The sequence below is a fragment of the Heterodontus francisci genome, chromosome 9, assembly GCF_036365525.1.
Source record: "Heterodontus francisci isolate sHetFra1 chromosome 9, sHetFra1.hap1, whole genome shotgun sequence".
NCBI lineage: Eukaryota > Metazoa > Chordata > Chondrichthyes > Heterodontiformes > Heterodontidae > Heterodontus > Heterodontus francisci.
In genome coordinates, this window is record NC_090379.1 from 18,829,114 (window position 1) to 18,848,282 (window position 19,169).

General features: G+C 45.5%; 1 protein-coding gene across 2 annotated transcripts in view; it reads right to left on the minus strand.

Moving 5' to 3' along the window:
* Positions 1-19,169, minus strand: part of ak7b (adenylate kinase 7b) — a 68,285-nt gene that overhangs the window by 25,655 nt on the left and 23,461 nt on the right. For both annotated transcript variants that reach the window (XM_068038614.1, XM_068038615.1), the window contains exon 7: positions 12,781-12,869. In XM_068038614.1, coding sequence (XP_067894715.1) covers positions 12,781-12,869 — 89 coding nt within the window. The remainder of the gene's footprint in view (positions 1-12,780; positions 12,870-19,169) is intronic.

Sequence of the window (19,169 nt, forward strand, 5' to 3'; positions counted from 1 at the left end):
GTGATGGAAGGGGTCATCGACAGAGCTATCAAGTGGCACTTGCTCAGCAAGAACCTGCTCACTGCCACTCAGTTTGGGTTCTGCCAGGGACACTCAGCTCCTGACCTCATTACAGCCTTCATAGAAACATGGACAAAAGAGCTGAACTCGAGGCGAGGTGAGTGTGACTGCCTTTGACACCAAGGCAGCATTTGACCGAGTATGGCATCAACGAGCCCTCGCAAAACTGGAGTCAATGGGAATCAGGGCAAAACTCTCCGTGGTTGGAGTCATACCTAGCGTAAAGGAAGATGGTTGTGTTTGTTAGAGGTCAATCATCTCAGTCCCAAGACATCACTGCAGGAGTTCCTAAGGGCAGTGTCCTAGGGCCAGCCATCTTCAGCTGCTTTATCAATGACCTTCCCACCATCATAAGGTCAGAAGTGGGGATGTTCACTGATGATTGCACAATGTTCAGCACCATTCGCAACTCCTCAGATACTGCAACAGCCTGTGTCCAGATGCAGCAAGACCTGGACAACATCCAGACTTGGGCTGATATGTGGCAAGTAACATTCACGCCACAAAAATGCCAGGCAATGGCCATCTCCAACAGGCGAGAATCTAACCTTCTCCCCTTGATGTTCAATGGCATTGCCATCGCTGAATTCCCCATTATCAACATCCTGGAGGTTACCATTGACCAGAAACTGAACTGGACCAGCCACATAAATGCTGAAGCTACAAGAGCAGGTCAGGGGCTGGGAATCCTATGGCGAGCAACTCACCTCCTGTCTCCCCAATGCCTGTCCACCATCTACAATGCACAAGACAGGAGTGTGGTGGAATACATTCCACTTGCCTGGATGTTCCGACAACACTTAAGGACAAAGCAGCCCGCTTGATTGGCAGGCCATCCACCACCTTCAACATTCATTCCCTCCACCACTAACACACAGTGGCAGCAGTGTGTACCATGTACAAGATGCACTGCAGCAACTCACCAAACCTGCGAACCCGACCATCTAAAAGGACAAGAGCAGCAGATGCATGGGAATACCACCACTTGCAAGTTCCCCTCCAAGCCACACACCATCTTGACTTGGAACTATATCGCTGTGCCTTTACTGTCGCTGGGTCAAAATCCTGGAACTCTCTTCCTAACAGCACTGTTGGTGTACCTACACCTCAAGGACTGCAGCAGTTCAAGAAGGCAGCTCACCACCACCTTCTCAAAGGCAATTAGGGATGGGCAATAAATGCTGGCCTAGCCAATGACAGCCACATCTCATGAACAAATTAAAAAAAAATTCCTGTTCTCTGACCTGCATTCCCATTGAGCACAGCTCCCCGAAGGGAGTGAGGAATCACCCCATACAACTCATTTTAGAACTATTTATTCCCACCTCTCCTGTTGCTACGAAAACCAAAGGAAGATGGCTGTGGTTTTTGGAGGCCAATCATCTCAGTCCCAGGACATCAGTGCAGGAGTTCCTCAGTACAGTGTCCTCAGCTCAACCATCTTCAGCTGCATCATCAGTGACCATCCCTCCATCATGAGTTCAGAGGTAGGAATGTTTGCTGATGATTACGCAGTGTTCAGTTCCATTCGCAACTCATCAGCTAATGAAATGGTCCATGCTCGCATGTAGCAAGACCTGGACAACAGTCAGATCTGAGCAGCTGACTGGCGCCACACAAGTGCCAGACTGACTATTTCCAACAACAGAAAATGTAACTACCTCCTCTTGACATTTAACTGGGGAGGCTGTGGCATAGTGGTATTGTTACTGGACTAGTAACCCAGAGACCCAGGGTATTACTCTGGGGACATGGGTTCAAATCCCACCACAGCAGAAGGTGGAATTTGAATTCAATTAATAAATCTGGAATTAAAAGCTAGTCTAATGATGGCCATGAAATCATTGTCGATTGTTGTAAAAACCCATTTGGTTCACTAATGTCCTTTAGGGAAGGAAATCTGCTGTCCTTACCTGGTCTGGCCAACACGTGACTCCAGACCCATAGCAATGTGGTTGACTCTTACATGCCCTCTGAAATGGCCTGGCAAGCCACTCAGTTGTATCTAACCGCTACGAAGTCAATAAAAAAGAATGAAACCGGACGGACCACCCGGCATCGACCGAGGCATCGGAAAAGACAACGGCAAACCCAGCCCTGTCGACCCTGCAAAGCCCTCCTTGCTAACATCTGGGGGCTTGTGCCAAAGTTGGGAGTGCTGTCCCACAGACTAGTCAAGCAACAGCCTGACATAGTCATACTCACAGAATCATACCTGACAGACAATGTCCCAGACACTGCCTTCACCATCCCTGGGTATGTCCTGTCCCACCGGCAGGACAGACCCAGCAAAGGTGGTGGCACAGTGGTATACAGTCGGGAGGGAGTTGCCCTGGGAGTCCTCAACATCGACTCTGGACCCCATGAAGTCTCATGGCATCAGGTCAAACATGGAGAAGGAAACCTCCTGCTGATTACCACCTACCGTCCTCCCTCAGCTGATGAATCAGTACTCTTCCATGTTGAACAGCACTTGGAGGAAGCACTGAGGGTGGCAAGGGCACTGAATGTACTCTGGGTGGGGTACTTCAATGTCCATCACCAAGAGTGGCTCGGTAGCACCACTACTGACCGAGTTGACCCAATCCTGAAGGACATAGCTGCTAGACTGGGTATGCGGCAGGTGGTGAGGGAACCAACAAGAGGGAAATACATACTTGACCTCGTCCTCACCAATCTGCCTGCCGCAGATGCATCTGTCCATGACTGTATTAGTAGGAGTGACCATCGCACAGTCCTTGTGGAGACAAAGTACCGCCTTCACATTGACGATACCCTCCATCGTGTTGTGTGACACTACCACCATGCTAAATGGGATAGATTTCGAACAGATCTAGCAATGCAAAACTGGGCATCCATGAGGCGCTGTGGGCCATCAGCAGCAGCAGAATTGTACTCAACCTCATAGCCCAGCATATCCCCAACTCTACCATTACCATCAAGCCAGGAGACCAACCCCGGTTCAATGAAGAGTGCAGGAGGGCATGTCAGGAGCAGCACCAGGCATACCTCAAAATGAGGAGTCAACCTGGTGAAGCTACAACACAGGACTATCTGCATGCCAAACTGCGTAAGCAGCATGCAATAGACAGAGCTAAGTGATCCCATAACCAACGGATCAGATCTAAGCTCTGCAGTCCTGCCACATCCAGCCGTGAGTGGTGGTGGACAATTAAACAACTAGCTGGAGGAGGTAGCTCCACAAATGTCCCCATTCTCAATGATGGGGGAACCCAGCATAGCAGTGCGAAAGATAAGGCTGAAGCATTTGCAACAATCTTCAGCCAGAAGTGCCGAGTTGATGATCCATCTCAGCCTCCTCCTGAAGTCCCCAGCATCACAGATGCCAGATTTCAGCCAGTTCGATTCACGCCGTGTGACATCAAGAAACGACAGAAGGCACTGGATACTGACTGCAAAGGCTATGGGCCCTGACAATATTCCGGCATTGTACTGAAGACCTGTGCTCCAGAACTTGCCGCACCCCTAGCCAAGCTGTTCCAGTACAGCTACAACACTGGCAACTACCATGCAAGGTGGAAAATTGCCCAGGTATGTCCTGTACACAAAAAGCAGGACGTCCAACCCAGCCAATTACCGCCCCATCAGCCTACTCTCAATCATCAGTAAAGTGAGGGAAGGTGTCATCAACAGTGCCATCAAGCGGCACTTGCTCAGCAATAACCTGCTCAGTGACGCTCAGGTTCTGCCAGGGCCACTCAGCTCCTGACCTCATTACGGCCTAGGTTCAAACATGGACAAAAGAGCTGAACTCAAGAGGTGAGGTGACAGTGACTGCCCTTTACATCAAGGTAGCATTTGGTTGAGTATGATATCAAGGAGCCCGAGCAAAACTGGAGTCAATGGGAATCGGGGGAAATCTTTCAGCTGGTTGGAGTCATACCTAGCGCAAAGGAAGATGGTTGGGTTGTTGGAGGTCAATCATTTGAGCTCCAGGACATCACTGCAGGAGTTCCTCAGGGTAGTGTCCTAGACCCAACCATCTTCAGCTGCTTCATCAATGACCTTCCTTCAATCATAATGTCAGAAGTGGGGATGTTTGCTGATGATTGCACAATGTTCAGCACCATTCGCAACTCCTCAGATACTGAAGCAGACCGTGTAGAAATGCAGCAAGACTTGTACAATATAGGCTTGGGCTGATAAGTGGTAAGTAACATTCGCGCCACACAAGTGCCAGGCAATGACCATCTCCAACAAGAGAGAATCTAACCATCTCCCCTTGACATTCAATGGCATTACCATCGCTGAATCCCCCACTATCAACATCCTAGGGGCCACCATTGACCAGAAACTAAACTGGAGTAGCCATATAAATACTGTGGCTACAAGAGCAGGTCAGAGGCTAGGAATCCTGAGGCGAGTAACTTAACTCCTGACTCCCCACAGCCTGTCCACCATCTACAAAGCACAAGTCAGGAATGTGATGGAATACTCTCCACTTGCCTGGATGGGTGCAGCTCCAACATCACTCAAGAAGCTCGACACCATCCAGGACAAAGCAGCCCGCTTGATTGGCACTCCACCCACAAACATTCACTCCCTCCAGCACCGACGTACAGTGGCAGCAGTGCGTACCATCTACAAGATGCACTGCAGCAACACATCAAGGCTCCTTAGACAGCACCTTCCAAATCCGCGACCTCTACCAACTAGAAGGTCAAGGGTAGAAAATGCATGGGAACACCACCACCTGCAAGTTCTCCTCCAAGTCACACACCATCCTGACTTGGAACTATATCGCCATTCCTTCACTGTCGCTGGGTCAAAATCCTGGAACTCCTTTCCTAACAGCACTGTGGGTGTACCTACTCCACATGGACTGCAGCAGTTCAAGAAGGCAGCTCACCACCACCTTCTCAACAGCAATTAGGGATGGGCAATAAATGCTGGCCTGGCCAGCGATGCCCACATCCCCTGAATGAATAAAATAAACCAAGTTCAAATTCCCTGCTATCAATATCCAACATTGACCACAGTCACATAAATACTCTGACAACAACTACAGGTCAGAGACAGAGTATTTTGTGGCAAGTGACTCACTTCCTGACTCCCCAAAGGCAGTTCACTACCTATAGGGCAGCAATATGATGGAATAATCTCCATTTGTCTGGATGAGTGCAGCTCCAAAAACACATAAGAAGCTCGACACTATCCAGGACAAAGCAGTCACTTGATCTGCACTGCATTCAACACCTTAAACAGTCACTCCGTCCATCACTGGGACACAGTGGTAGCAGTGTGTATCATCTACAAGATGCACTGCAACAACTTGCAACGCTTTCTTTGGCAGCACCTTCCAAACCCGTAACCACCGCCATCCAGAAGGGCAAGGGCATGGGCACATGAGAACACCACCTTGTCCAAGTCATCCACGATATTGACATGGAAATATATTGCTGTTCTTTCATCGTTGCTGGATCAAAATCCTGGTACTCCCGATCATCACCACATGGACCGCAGCAGTAAGAGAAGGTGCAACACCACCACCTTCTGAAGGGCAATTAGGGATGGGTAATAAATGCTGGCCTTGTCAACGATACCCATATCCGTGAATGAATAAGAAAAAAACAAGTCAGACCAACAAATAAGTACCAGATTGCAGTTTGTTTCTGTGATTCTGGCATTTGGATCTCTATCAAGATATGAACAGTTATTAATGGAACTAAAAAATAAATTGCAAAGGAACTGTAAAGGAAATAAAGGGGAAATAATGTGACATCACAGAAAGCTGTGACCTGATTGCCTGGTAGGGAATTTTTTTTAACTGAATTTGAATATAAAACATTGATAAAAATTGATTAAAACCCTAATTAACTAATTAATAAGTAGAGTAACTAAACCAGAGGGAGGAGATTACTGTATTTAGTTAGCATTTAATATTTATAGTAGGAATCTAGCACTAGGGACCATATAGTTATTATAACAATTTAGTAAGGATTTAATAAGTATTTATTTATCTTAAATTAATTTATTAATTAGTGCGAGAAATGTCAGTTAGAGGGGTGAAGTGCTTCACCTGTGAGATGTGGGAGGTCCGTGACGCTTCCAGCGTTCCGGACGACTACATCTGCTGGAAGTGTACCCAGTTGCAGCTCCTCACAGACCGCATGGATCGGTTGGAGCAGCAACTGGATGCACTTAGGAGCATGCAGGTGGCAGAAAGCAACATAGACAGGAGTTTTAGAGAAGTGGTTACACCCAAGGTGCAGGCAGATAGATGGGTGACCGCTAGAAGGGGCAGGCAGTCAATGCAGGAATCCCCTGCGGCTGTCCCCCTCTCTAACAAGTATACCATTTTGGATACTGTTGGGGGGGGATGGCCTATCAGGGGAAAACAGCAGCAGCCAGAGCAGTGGCACCATGGCTGGCACGGTTGTTCAGCAGGGAGGGACAAAGCTCAGAAGAGCAATAGTTATAGGGGACTCTATAGTCAGGGTCACAGATAGGCACTTCTGTGGACGTGAAAGAGACTCCAGGATGGTATGTTGCCTCCCTGGTGCCAGGGTCAAGGATGTCTCTGAACGGACAGGGGGCATTCTGAAGGGGGAGGGTGAACAGCCAGAGGTTGTGGTACACATCGGTACCAACGACATAGGCAGGAAGAGTGATGAAGTCCTGCAGGGGGAGTTTAGGGAGTTAGGTAGTAAGTTAAAAGACAGGACCTCTAGGGTTGTAATCTCGGGATTACTCCCTGTGCCACGTGCCAGTGAGGCTATAAATAGGAAGATAGCGCAGCTAAACATGTGGCAGAACAGCTGGTGTAGAAGGGAGGGTTTCAGATATCTGGACCATTGGGGTCTCTTCAGGGACAGATGGGACCTGTACAAGAAGGACGGGTTGCATCTAAACTGGAGGGGCACAAATATCCTGGCTGCGAGGTTTGCTAGCGTCACTCGGGAGGGTTTAAACTAGTGTGCCAGGGGGGTGGGAACCAGAGCAGTAGGACAGCAAGTGAAATAAATGAGGGGGAACGAGTAAATAAGGCCAGTAAGACTAAGAGGAAGAGTAGGCAGGGAGATGTTGCGGAGCACAGCGGGACTGGTGGTCTGAAGTGCATTTGTTTCAATGCGAGAAGTATAACAGGTAAAGCAGATGAACTTAGAGCTTGGATTAGTACTTGGAACTATGATGTTGCTATTACAGAGACTTGGTTGAGGGAAGGACAGGATTGCCAGCTAAATGTTCCAGGATGTAGAAGCTTCAGGCGGGATAGAGGGGGATGTAAAAGGGGTGGGGGAGTTGCATTACTTGTTAAGGAGAATATCACAGCTGTACTGCGGGAGGACACCTCGGAGGGGTCGTGCAGTGAGGCAATATGGGTGGAGCTCAGGAATAGGAAGGGTGCAGTCACGATATTGGGAGTTTTCTACAGGCCTCCCAACAGCCAGCGGGAGGTAGAGGAGCAGATATGTAGACAGATTTTGGAAAGATGTAAAGGTAACAGGGTTGTAGTGGTGGGTGATTTTAACTTCCCCTATATTGACTGGGACTCACTTAGTGCTAGGGGCTTGGATGGGGCAGAATTTGTAAGGAGCATCCAGGAGGGCTTCTTGAAACAATATGTAGATAGTCCAACTAGGGATGGGGCCATACTGGACCGCCCAGGTGGTCGAAGTTTCAGTAGGGGAGCATTTCGGGAACAGTGACCATAATTCCATAAGTTTTAAGGTACTTGTGGATAAGGAGAAGAGTAGTCCTCGGGTGAAGGTGCTAAATTGGGGGAAGGCTAATTATAACAATATTAGGCAGGAACTGAAGAATTTAGATTGGGGGCGGCTGTTTGAGGGTAAAACAACATCTGACATGTGGGAGTCTTTCAAATGTCAGTTGATTAGAATCCAGGACCGGCATGTTCCTGTGAGGAAGAAGGATAAGTTTGGCAAGTTTCGGGAACCTTGGATAACGTGGGATATTTTGAGCCTAGTCAAAAAGAAAAAGGAAGCATTCTTAAGGGCTGGAAGGCTAGGAACAGACGAATCCCTTGAGAAATATAAAGACAGTAGGAAGGAACTTAAGCAAGGAGTCAGGAGGGCTAAAAGGGGTCATGAAAAGTCATTGGCAAACAGGATTAAGGATAATCCCAAGGCTTTTTATACGTATATAAAGAGCAAGAGGGTAACCAGGGAAAGGGTTGGCCCACTCAAGGACAGAGAAGGGAATCTATGTGTGGAGCCAGAGGAAATGGGCGAGGTACTAAATGAGTACTTTGCATCAGTATTCACCAGAGAAGGACTTGGTGGATGATGAGCCTAGGGAAGGGAGCGTAGATAGTCTTAGTCATCTCATTATCAAAAAGGAGGAGGTGTTGGGTGTCTTGCAAAGCATTAAGGTAGATAAGTCCCCAGGGCCTGATGGGATCTACCCCAGAATACTAAGGGAGGCAAGGGAAGAAATTGCTGGGGCCTTGACAGAAATCCTTGCATCCTCATTGGCTACAGGTGAGGTCCCAGAGGATTGGAGAATAGCCAATGTTGTTCCTTTGTTTAAGAAGGGTAGCAAGGATAATCCAGGAAATTATAGGCCGGTGAGCCTTACGTCAGTGGTAGGGAAACTATTAGAGAGGATTCTTCGGGACAGGATTTACTCCCATTTGGAAACAAATGAACTTATTAGCGAGAGGCAGCATGGTTTTGTGAAGGGGAGGTCGTGTCTCTCTAATTTGATTGAGTTTTTTGAGGAAGTGACAAAGATGATTGATGAAGGAAGGGCAGTGGATGTTATCTATATGGACTTCAGTAAAGCCTTTGACAAGGTCCCTCATGGCAGACTGGTACAAAAGGTGAAGTCACACGGGATCAAAGGTGAGCTGGCAAGATGGATACTGAACTGGCTCTGTCATAGAAGACAGAGGGTAACAGCGGAAGGATGCTTTTCTGAATGGAGGGATGTGACAAGTGGTGTCCCGCAGGGATCAGTGCTGGGACCTTTGCTCTTTGTAGTATATATAAATGATTTGGAGGAAAATGTAGCTGGTCTGATTAGTAAGTTTGCGGACGACACAAAGGTTGGTGGAGTTGCGGATAGTGATGAGGATTGTCAGAGGATACAGCAGGATATAGATCAGTTGGAGACTTGGGCAGAGAAATGGCAGATGGAGTTTAATCTGGTCAAATGTGACGTAATGCATTTTGGAAGGTCTAATGCAGGTGGGAAGTATACAGTAAATGGCAGAACCCTTAGGAGTATTGACAGGTAGAGATCTGGGTGTACAGGTCCACAGGTCACTGAAAGTGACAACGCAGGTGGATAAGGTAGTCAAGAAGGCATACGTCATGCTTGCCTTCATCGGTCGGGGCATAGAGTATAAAAATTGGCAAGTCATGCTGCAGCTGTACAGAACTTTAGTTAGGCCACACTTAGAATATTGCATGCAATTCTGGTCGCCACACTACCAGAAGGACGTGGAGGTTTTGGAGAGGGTACAGAAGAGGTTTACCAGGATGTTGCCTGGTCTGGAGGGCATTACCTATGAGGAGAGGTTGGATAAACTCAGATTGTTTTCACTGGAACGACGGATGTGGAGGGGTGACATGATAGAGGCTTACAAAGTTATGAGCGGCATGGACAGAGTGGATAGTCAGAAGCTTTTTCCCAGGGTGGAAGAGTCAGTTACTAGGGGACATAGGTTTAAGGTGAGAAGGGCAAACTTTAGAGGGGATGTGCGAGGCAAGTTCTTTACACAGAGGTTGGTGAGTGCCTGGAACTTGTTGCCGGGGGAGGTGGTGGAAGCAGGTACGATAGCGACGTTTAAGAGGCATCTTGACAAATGCATGAATAGGATGGGAATAGAAGGATACGGTCCCTGGAAGTGCAGAAGGTTTTAGTTTAGGCAGGCATCAAGATCGGCGCAGGCTTGGAGGGCCAAATGGCCTGTTCCTGTGCTGTACTGTTCTTTGTTCTTTTGAAATATTTTTTTTAATTGTCAATTTTACATATTACTTGACTACAACTCAATGCCATAAGAACATAAGAAATAGGAACAGCAGTAGGCCATTCGGCCCCTCAAGCCTGCCCCGCCATTCAATAAGATCATGGCTCATCTGCCCCAGACCTCAACTCCTCTTTCGTGCCAGCTCCTTATAGCCCTCAACTCCCTGATATTTCAAAAATCTATCTACCTCCTCTTTAAATACTTCCAGTGATCTAGCCTCCGCAATTCCCTGGGGTAGAAAATTCCTGACATTCACTAACCTCTGAGAGAAGAAATTCCTTCGCATCTCAGTTTTATATGAGTGTCCCCTTATTCTGTAACTGTGGTCGAGATTCCCCCACTAGTGGAGACATCTTCTCAACATCTACCCTGTCAAGCCCCCTCAGAATTTTGTACATTTCAATAAGGTCATCCTTCATTCTTCTAAACTCTAATGAATAAAGGTCTAACCTGCTTAGCAGTTCTTGATAAGTCAACCCCTTCATCCAGGGAATCAGCCGATTGAATCTCTTTTAAACTGCCTCCAATGCCAGTATATCCTTTCTTAAATACGGGGACAAAACTGTACACAGTACACCAGGTGCGGCCTCACCAACATCCTGTACAGTTGTAACAAGACTTCCCTATTTTTAAACTCCAACCCCCTAGCAATAAAAGCCAAAATTCTATTTGCCTTCTTAATTACTTGCTGCACCTGCATGTTAACCTTTTGTGTTTCATGCACAAGAACACCCAGATCCCTCTGTGCTGCACTTTTTTGGAGTCTCTCTCCATTTAAATAATAGTCTGCCTTTTGATTCTTCCTACCAAAGTGCCGCAAATACAATTATTCATTGATTAACTAATAGTTGCAAAAGATACCTTTTGTCAAAACTGAATGAGCGTCCCAATGCAGCTTCATTGTTTGCAATGGGAGCTCTGATTTCAGACCAGGTTGGGATTTGATTTGACGAAACACCCTATCGTCTTGGTGCAAACAACAGAGCTGTTTTGAAGCACAAAGGGATCCTCCCTGTTAATGAAATCACTTTGGCATTAAGTTAAAAAGACTTGCATTTATATAGTGCGTTTCATGACCACTGGATGTCCCAAAGTATTTTACAACCAATTAAGTACTTTTGAAATGTAGTCACTGATGTAAGGGAGGAAATGCAGCAGCCAATTTTTGTACAGCAAATTCCCACAAACAGCAATGTGATAATGACCCAATAATCTGTTTTTTTGTATTGTTGATTGGGGCATAAATATTGGCCAGGACACTGAGCTAACTTCCCTGCTCTTCGCAATAGTGCCATAAGTTCTTTTATGTCCATCTGAGAGGGCAGACAGGCCTTAGTTTAACATCTCATCGGAAAGATGGCACCTCTGACAATGCAGCACTCCCTCAGTACTGCACTACAGAGTCAGCCTTGACTTTTGTGCTCAAGGTCCGGAGTTGAACCTGAACCCACAACCTTCGAACTCAGAGGTGAGCATACTACAAAATGAGCTACGGCTGTGGTAAAGCTATGTTTAAAGTTGATTTTTTTTTTCAAAAAACATTTCCGTTAAACTTCCTGTACTCTTTGTTCTTTACTTCTGAAAACAACTGTTCATGCCTCAGTAGAGACCCAAACACTGGTGCAACTGAAACAACAGAAGACAATGAGACCCAACAAGATAGGACTTTGATTGGGGAAGACAGTTGATGTTATTTTTAAAAATGTCAATTGATATTTTTCAACTGTATTTTTTCCCCAAACACAATGAAGTCTTTTGAACAAAATAGTATTGTAAGAGGCTATCCTAATAGCTCAGCAATTTTATCATGTATCTGAGACATTCAAACCAGGAAGATCTGAGGTGAAAGTCCTTGTTGTGAGGTCAGTTAGTTCATCTCAGCTTTGGGCAATGATAGGGGCGCCATATCACACCCGAGTTAGCAATGGCAAATTTGACCAGGCTGCCCTTCCTGAACACTCCCCAGTGAGTGCTGCTGGAAGTGTAGGGTAGAAATTCATCTTGGATGGGTGCGCTAAATGAGTGTCATTGCATCAGCCGCTTGTTATCTTCCCTGATTCAGTTCTATTAAAGTAAATGGATATCGACTGGTGGCTAAAGCAATACTGCCCATTTTACGATACCACCTGAGACCAATTTCATTTCTGTTGTACCCAGACTTTGTTAAGGACAGGTCAGGCTTAGCTGTGATATTGCTGTGGTCCAATATTCTGCCAACACTCACTCTCAGAATTCACACAGAATAACTGAATTGTTTGTCAGCTGTGGTTCAGTTGGTAGCACTCTTGCCTCTGAGTCAGAATGTTGTGGGGACACTCCAGAGCAGTACTGAGTGGGTGCTGCACTGTTGGAGGTGCCGTCTTTTGGATGAGACATTAAACTGAGGCCCTGTCTACCCTTTCAGGTACTATTTCAAAGAAGAATATGCGAGTTATCCCCTATGTCCTGGTTAATATTTATCCCTCAATGAACATCACAAAAACAATTATCTAGTCATCAAAAACAATTATCTAGTCATATCACATTGCTGTTTGTGGAAGTTTGCTGTGTGAAAATTGGCTGCCACGTTTCCCACATTGCAGCAGTGACTGCACTTCAAAAGTACTTCACTGTCTGTAAAGCACTTTCAGATGTCCGATGGTCATGAAAGGTACTATATAAATGCAAGACTTTCTTTTACTTTTTGAACAGCACTTGGACAATGAAAGAAAATTGACAAGGAAAAAAGGAATTCTCTCTCCTGTTTCCTTTTGTTTTACACTTACGCAGCTAAGTCTTTGACATGAATGGTTGGAACAATATTTTTTCCATCTCCAAAGCATGGTATTGCTGGATTCAGCCCAAGCCAGGCCTCCTGAACACAGAAAGAAAATCACATGAGGTCAGAATTACATGTACTGGCATACTGTTTTAAGCACTTAAACCCCATGAGAATCATATCACTGCATTAAACACAACAATCACACATATGGTCATCAGTACTAGCAGACCAAGGCAACATCCATTTTTGACACACCTAGTGTAACTCAGGTGTGAAACGACATAAACATCTTTGAAAAATATCAGACAATGCCGTCCTGGTCATGGTGAAATTCAACAACAACATATATTTATATAGCATCTTTAACATAATAAAGCATCTCAAGGCACTTCACTGGAGCGTCACAGAACAAAATGAAACACCGAGCCACATAAGGCGATATTGGGCAGATTGCCAAAAGCTTGGCCAAAGAGGTAACTTTTAAGGAGCGTCTTAAAGGAAGAAAGAGAGGTAGAAAGGCGGAGAGGTATAAGGTGTGAAATCCATAGCTTAGGGCTGAGGCAGCTGAAGGCACGGTCACCAATGGTGGAGCAATTAAAATCAGAGATGCTGAAGAGACCACAATTAGATGAGCGCAAATATCTCAGAGGGTTGTGGGGCTGGAAGAGATTACAGAGGTAGGGAGCAGCAAGGCCACGATCGGCTTTGAAAACAAGGATCAGAATTTTAAAATAACTGTATTGCTTGACTGGGAGCCAGTGTAGTTGAGCGAGCACAGGGGTGATGGATGAACGGGACTTGTTGTGAGTCAGGACACAGGCAGCAGAGTTTTGGATGACCTCAATACTCAAGTCTAGAGGTAACAAAGGTACGAATGAGGGTATCAGCAGCAGATGAGCTGAGGCAGGGGGTGGAAATAGGTGGTCTTGGTGATGGAGCGGATATGTGGACAGAAGCTCATCTCAGGGTCAAATATGACACCAAGTTTGTCAACAGTCTGGTTTAATCTCAGAGTTGCCGGGTAGAGGGATGGAATCAGTAGCTAGGGAATGGAGTTTGAAGCGGGGACCAAAGACAATGGCTTTGGTCTTCCCAATCGTTAATTGAAGGAAATTTCTGCTGTTACTGGATGTTGGACTAGCAGTCTGATAATTTAGCAACAGTGAAGGAGTCAACAGAGGTGGTGGGGAGGGAGAGCTCGATGTCGTCAGCATACATGGGAAAACTAACACAGCGCTTTAGGATGATGGAGCAGAGGGGCAGCATGTAGAAATAGGAGGGAACCAAGGACAGATCTTTGGGGGACACCAGAGGTAACAGTGCAGGAACAGGAACAGAAGTCACTATCATAGAATGTCTACAATACAGGAGGCCATTCAGCCCATCATGTATGTACCAGCTCTCTGCAAGAGCAACTCACCTAGTGCCACACCCCAGTCTTTTCCCCATAGCCCTGCAAATTTTTTCCCTTCCGATAATTATGCAATTCTATTTTGAAGGTCTCATTGAATCTGCCTCCACCACACTTTCTGGCAGTGCATTCCAGATCCTAACCATTTGCTGTGTAAAGAAGTTTTTCCTCATGTCCTCTCTGGTTCTTTTGCCAATCAATGTCCTCTGCTTCTGGATCCTTTGGCCAATAGCAACAGTTTCTCCCTATCTACTCTGTCCAGACCTTTCATGATTTTGAACACCTCTATCAAATCTCCTCTTAATCTTAGGAACATAGGAACAGGAGTAGGCCATTCGGCCCATAGAGCCTGCTCCATCATTCAATATGATCATGGCTGATCATCCACTTCAATGCCTTTTTCCCACACTATCCCCACATCCCTTTATGTCATTGGTACTTAGAATCTGTCAATCTCTACCTTAAACATACTCAATGACTGAGCTTCCACAGCCCTGAGGTAGAGAATTCCAAAGATTCATAACCCTCTGAGTAAAGAAATTTCTCCTAATTTCAGTCCTAAGTGGCTTCCCCATTATTTCCAAATTGTGACCACTGGTTCTAAACTCCCCAGCCAGGAGAAACATCTTACCTGCATCTACCCTGTCTATGCCTTTAAGTATTTTGTAGGTTTCAATGAGATCACCTCTCATTCTTCGAAACACTAGAGAATACAGGCTCAGTTTCCCCAATCTCTCTTCATAGAACAGTTCCGCCATCCCAGGATCAAATCTGGTAAACCTTTATTGCACTCTCTCTATGGCAATAATTTTATTATTTATTTATTTTATTTTATTTAGAGATACAGCACTGAAACAGGCCCTTCGGCCCAGCGAGTCTGTGCTGACCAACAACCACCCATTTATACTAATCAACTATTCCCTACCACTTACCTACAGTAGGGGCAATTTATAATGGCCAATTTACCTATCAACCTGCAAGTCTTTGGCTGTGGGAGGAAACCGGAGCACCCGGCGAAAACCCACACGGTCACAGGGAGAACTTGCAAACTCCACACAGGCAGTACCCAGAATCGGACCGGGTCCCTGGAGCTGTGAGGCTGCGGTGCTAACCACTGCGCCACTGTGCTGCCCTATCCTTCCTAAGGTAAGGGGACCAAAACTGCACACAGTACTCCAGGTGAGGTCTAACCAAGGTTCTATACAATTGAAGCAAGTCTTCTACTCCTATACTCAAATCCTCTTGCGATACAGGCTAACATACCAATAGCCTTCTTAATTGCTTGCTGCACCTGCACGTTAGCTTTCAGTGACATTGACGAGGACACCTAGGTCCCTTTGTACATCGACACTTTCTAACCTCTTACCATTTAAGAAATACTCTGCAAATCTATTCCACCTACCAAAATGGATAACCTCACATTTTTCCACATTATATTCCATCTACCATGTTCTTGCCCACTCTAGTCTGTCCAAATCCCCTTCAAGCCGCTTTGCATCTTCCTCACAACACACATTCCCACCTAGTTTTTTGTCACCTGTGAACTTGGAAATAATACATTTGGTCCCCACATCCAAATCATTGATATACATTGTGAACAGCTGGGGCCCAAGTACTGATCCTTGCAGTACCCCACTAGTCACAGCCTGCCAACGCGAGAATGGCCTGTTTATTCCTACTCTCTGTTTTCTGCCTGTTAACCAATCCTTAATCCATGCTGGTATATTACCTCCTACCTCATGTGCTTTAATTTTGCTAACCAACCTCCTTTGGGGGACTCTGTCAAAAGCCTTCTGAACATCCAAGTACACTACATCCACCAACCCCCCTTTATCAATTCTGTTGGTAACATCATCAAAAAACTCCAACAGGTTCGTCAAACATGATTTCCCATTCATAAATCCATGTTGACTATGCCCAATCAGATCATTATTGGCCAAGTGTCCAATTATCACATCTTTTAGAATAGATTCTAACATTTTCCTTACGACTGATGTAAGGCTAACGGGTCTGTAGTTCCCTGTTTTCTCTCTCCCTCCCTTCTTAAAAAGTGGAGTGACATTTACTACCTTCCAATCTGCAGAAACCATTCCAGAATCTACAGAATTTTGGAAGATGATCACCAATGCATCCACTATCTCCATAGCTACCTCTTTCAACACTCTGGGTTGTAAAATATCAGGTCCTGGGGACTTATCAACCTTCAGCCCCATTAATTTCTCCAATACAACCTTCTTACTAATACTAACTTCCTTCAATTCCTCATTTTCCCTAGTCCCTTGGATCTCTAATTCTGGGAGATTTCTTGTATCTTCCTCAGTGCAGACAGACACAGAGTAATCATTTATCTTCTCTGCCATTTCTCTATTCCCCATTGTAAATTCTCTTGACTCTGCCTGTAATGGACTCACATTTGTCTTAGCCAAATGTTTTCTTTTGACATACCTATAAAAGCTTTTACAGTCCATTTTTATGTTTTTTGCTAGTTTACATTCATATTCTATTCTCCCTTTATCAGTTTCTTGGTCCTCCTTTGCTGCATTCTAAAATCCTCCCAATCCTCAGGTTTACTACTATTTCTGGCAACTTTACAGGCCTTTTCTTTTAATCTTATACAATCCTTAACTTCCTTTGTTATCCACGGTTGATTGCCTTTACTTTTGGGGATTTTGTGCCTTGAAGGAATGTATAGTTGCTGTAAACTATGTAATATTTCTTTAAAGACTATCCATTGCCTATGTACCGTCATACCTTTTAATGTATTTTCCAAATCCACCTCAGCCAATTTGCCCCTCATACCTTCATAATTTCCTTTGTTCAAATTTAACACCCTGGCTTCAGATTGAACTACCTCACTTTCAAACATAATGTAAAATTCTATCATATTATGGTCACTCATCCCTAAAGGTTCTTTGACAACAAGATTATTAATTAGCCCTTTCTCATTACATAAAACTAGATCTAAAATAGCCTGTTTTCTAGTCAGTTCCTCAACATACTGCTCTAGAAAACCATCCCTAATGCAATCCAGAAACTCGTCCTCCACAGCATTAGTGCTCATTAGGTTTATCCAGTCTATATGCAGATTGAATTCACCTATGATTATTGTATTACCCATGCCACACACTGCTCTAATCTCCTGATTAATACCATGGCCCACACTACCACTACTGTTTGGTGGCCTAAAATCAACTCCTACCAATGTTTGTTGCCCCTTGCAGTTTCTTAGCTCAACACATTTTGTTCTTCCGATCGGAGATCCTCCCTTACTAATGTACTGTCCCATCCCTTATTATCAGCGCAACAGCACTTCCTTTTCCTTTTTGCCTGTCCTTCCAAAAGTCGAATATCCTTGAATACTCAGTACCTAGTCTTGGTCACCTTGTAGCCACGTTTCCCTAATGGCAATTAGATCATACCCATTTACCTCTATTTGTGCCTTTAAATCATCTACCTTGTTGTGAATGCTGCGAGCATTCAGGTACAGTGTCCTTAGACTTGCCTTCTTGCCATTATTCTGCATTCTAAACCTAGTTGATGCTTGCCTTTGTTTCGCCTGCCTTCTAATATCGCTTGCTACTTTTCTACCTCCTGTTACCAGCTTTACTTCCTTCCAATTTGAGCTCCTCCTCAGATTCCCATTCCCCTGACAAGCTAGTTTAAACCCTCCCCAACAACACTGGGAAATCTCCCCGCGAGGATATTTGTTCTGGTCCTGTTAAGGTGTAGCCTGTCCATCTTGTACAGGTCCCAGCTGCCCCAGAACTGATCCCATTGCCTCAGAAATCTGATGCCCTCCCTCCAACAACAATTCTACAGCCACGTGTTCAATTGATCAATCCTCCTATTCCTATGCTCACTAGCACGTGGCACTGGGAGTAATCCTGAGATTACTGATCTTGAGGTCCTGCTTTTTAATTTCCTTCCTAATTCCCTAAAATCTGATTTCAGGACCTCATCCCTCTTCCTACCTATGTCATTGGTACCAATGTGGACCACGACCTCTGGCTGTTCACCCTCCCCCAGAAGGATGTCCTGCAGCCGCTCCGTGACATCCTTGACCCTGGCACCAGGGACGCAACACACCACCCGGAGTCATGTTTACTGCCGCAGAAACGCCTGTCTGATCCCCTGACTTTTGAATCCCCTATCACTCTTGCTCTTCCACTCTTCTTCCTCCCCTCCTGTGCAGCTGAGCCACCAGTGGTGCCATGGACTTTGCTCTGGCTGCACTCCCCTGAGGAACCATCGCCCTCACTAGTATCCAAAACGGAAAACCGAGGAGAAAGACACCAGTTTCTCCAACCTATCCACATAACTGAAGTTCCTCATCCCTGGAATCATTCTCATGAATCTTTTCTGCACTCTTTCTAATGCCTTCACATCCTTCCTAAAGTGTGCTGCCCAGAACTGGACACAATATTCCAGTTGAGGCCAAAGCAGTGTTTTATACAGGTCATATGGTCATTTACGGCATAGGAGGCCATTTGGCCCATCGAGTCCATGATGGCTCTCTGCAGAACAATCCAGTCAGTCCCACTCTCCCGCTTGATTTCCATAGCCCTGCAAATTTATTTCCTTCAAGTGCCCATAGAATTTCCTTTTGAAATCATTGATAGTTTCTGCTTCCACCACCCTCGTCGGCAGCGAGTTCCAGTTCATTACCACACACTGCCTAAAAAGGTTCTTCCTCACATTCCTCCTGCATCTCTTGCCCAAGACTTTCAATCTGTGTCACCTAGCCCTTGTAGCATCAGTTAATAGGAACAGTTTTTCCTTATCTATCTTATCTAAGTCAGTCATAATCTTGTACACCTCTAGCAAATCTCCCCCCCAATCTCCTTTGCTCCAGGGAGAACAACTCCAGCTTTTCCAACCTAACCTTGTAACTAAAATCTCTGGAACCATTCTGGTAAATATTCTCTGCACCCTCTCAAGGACCCTCACATCCTTCCTAAAATGTGTTTACCAGAACTGGACGC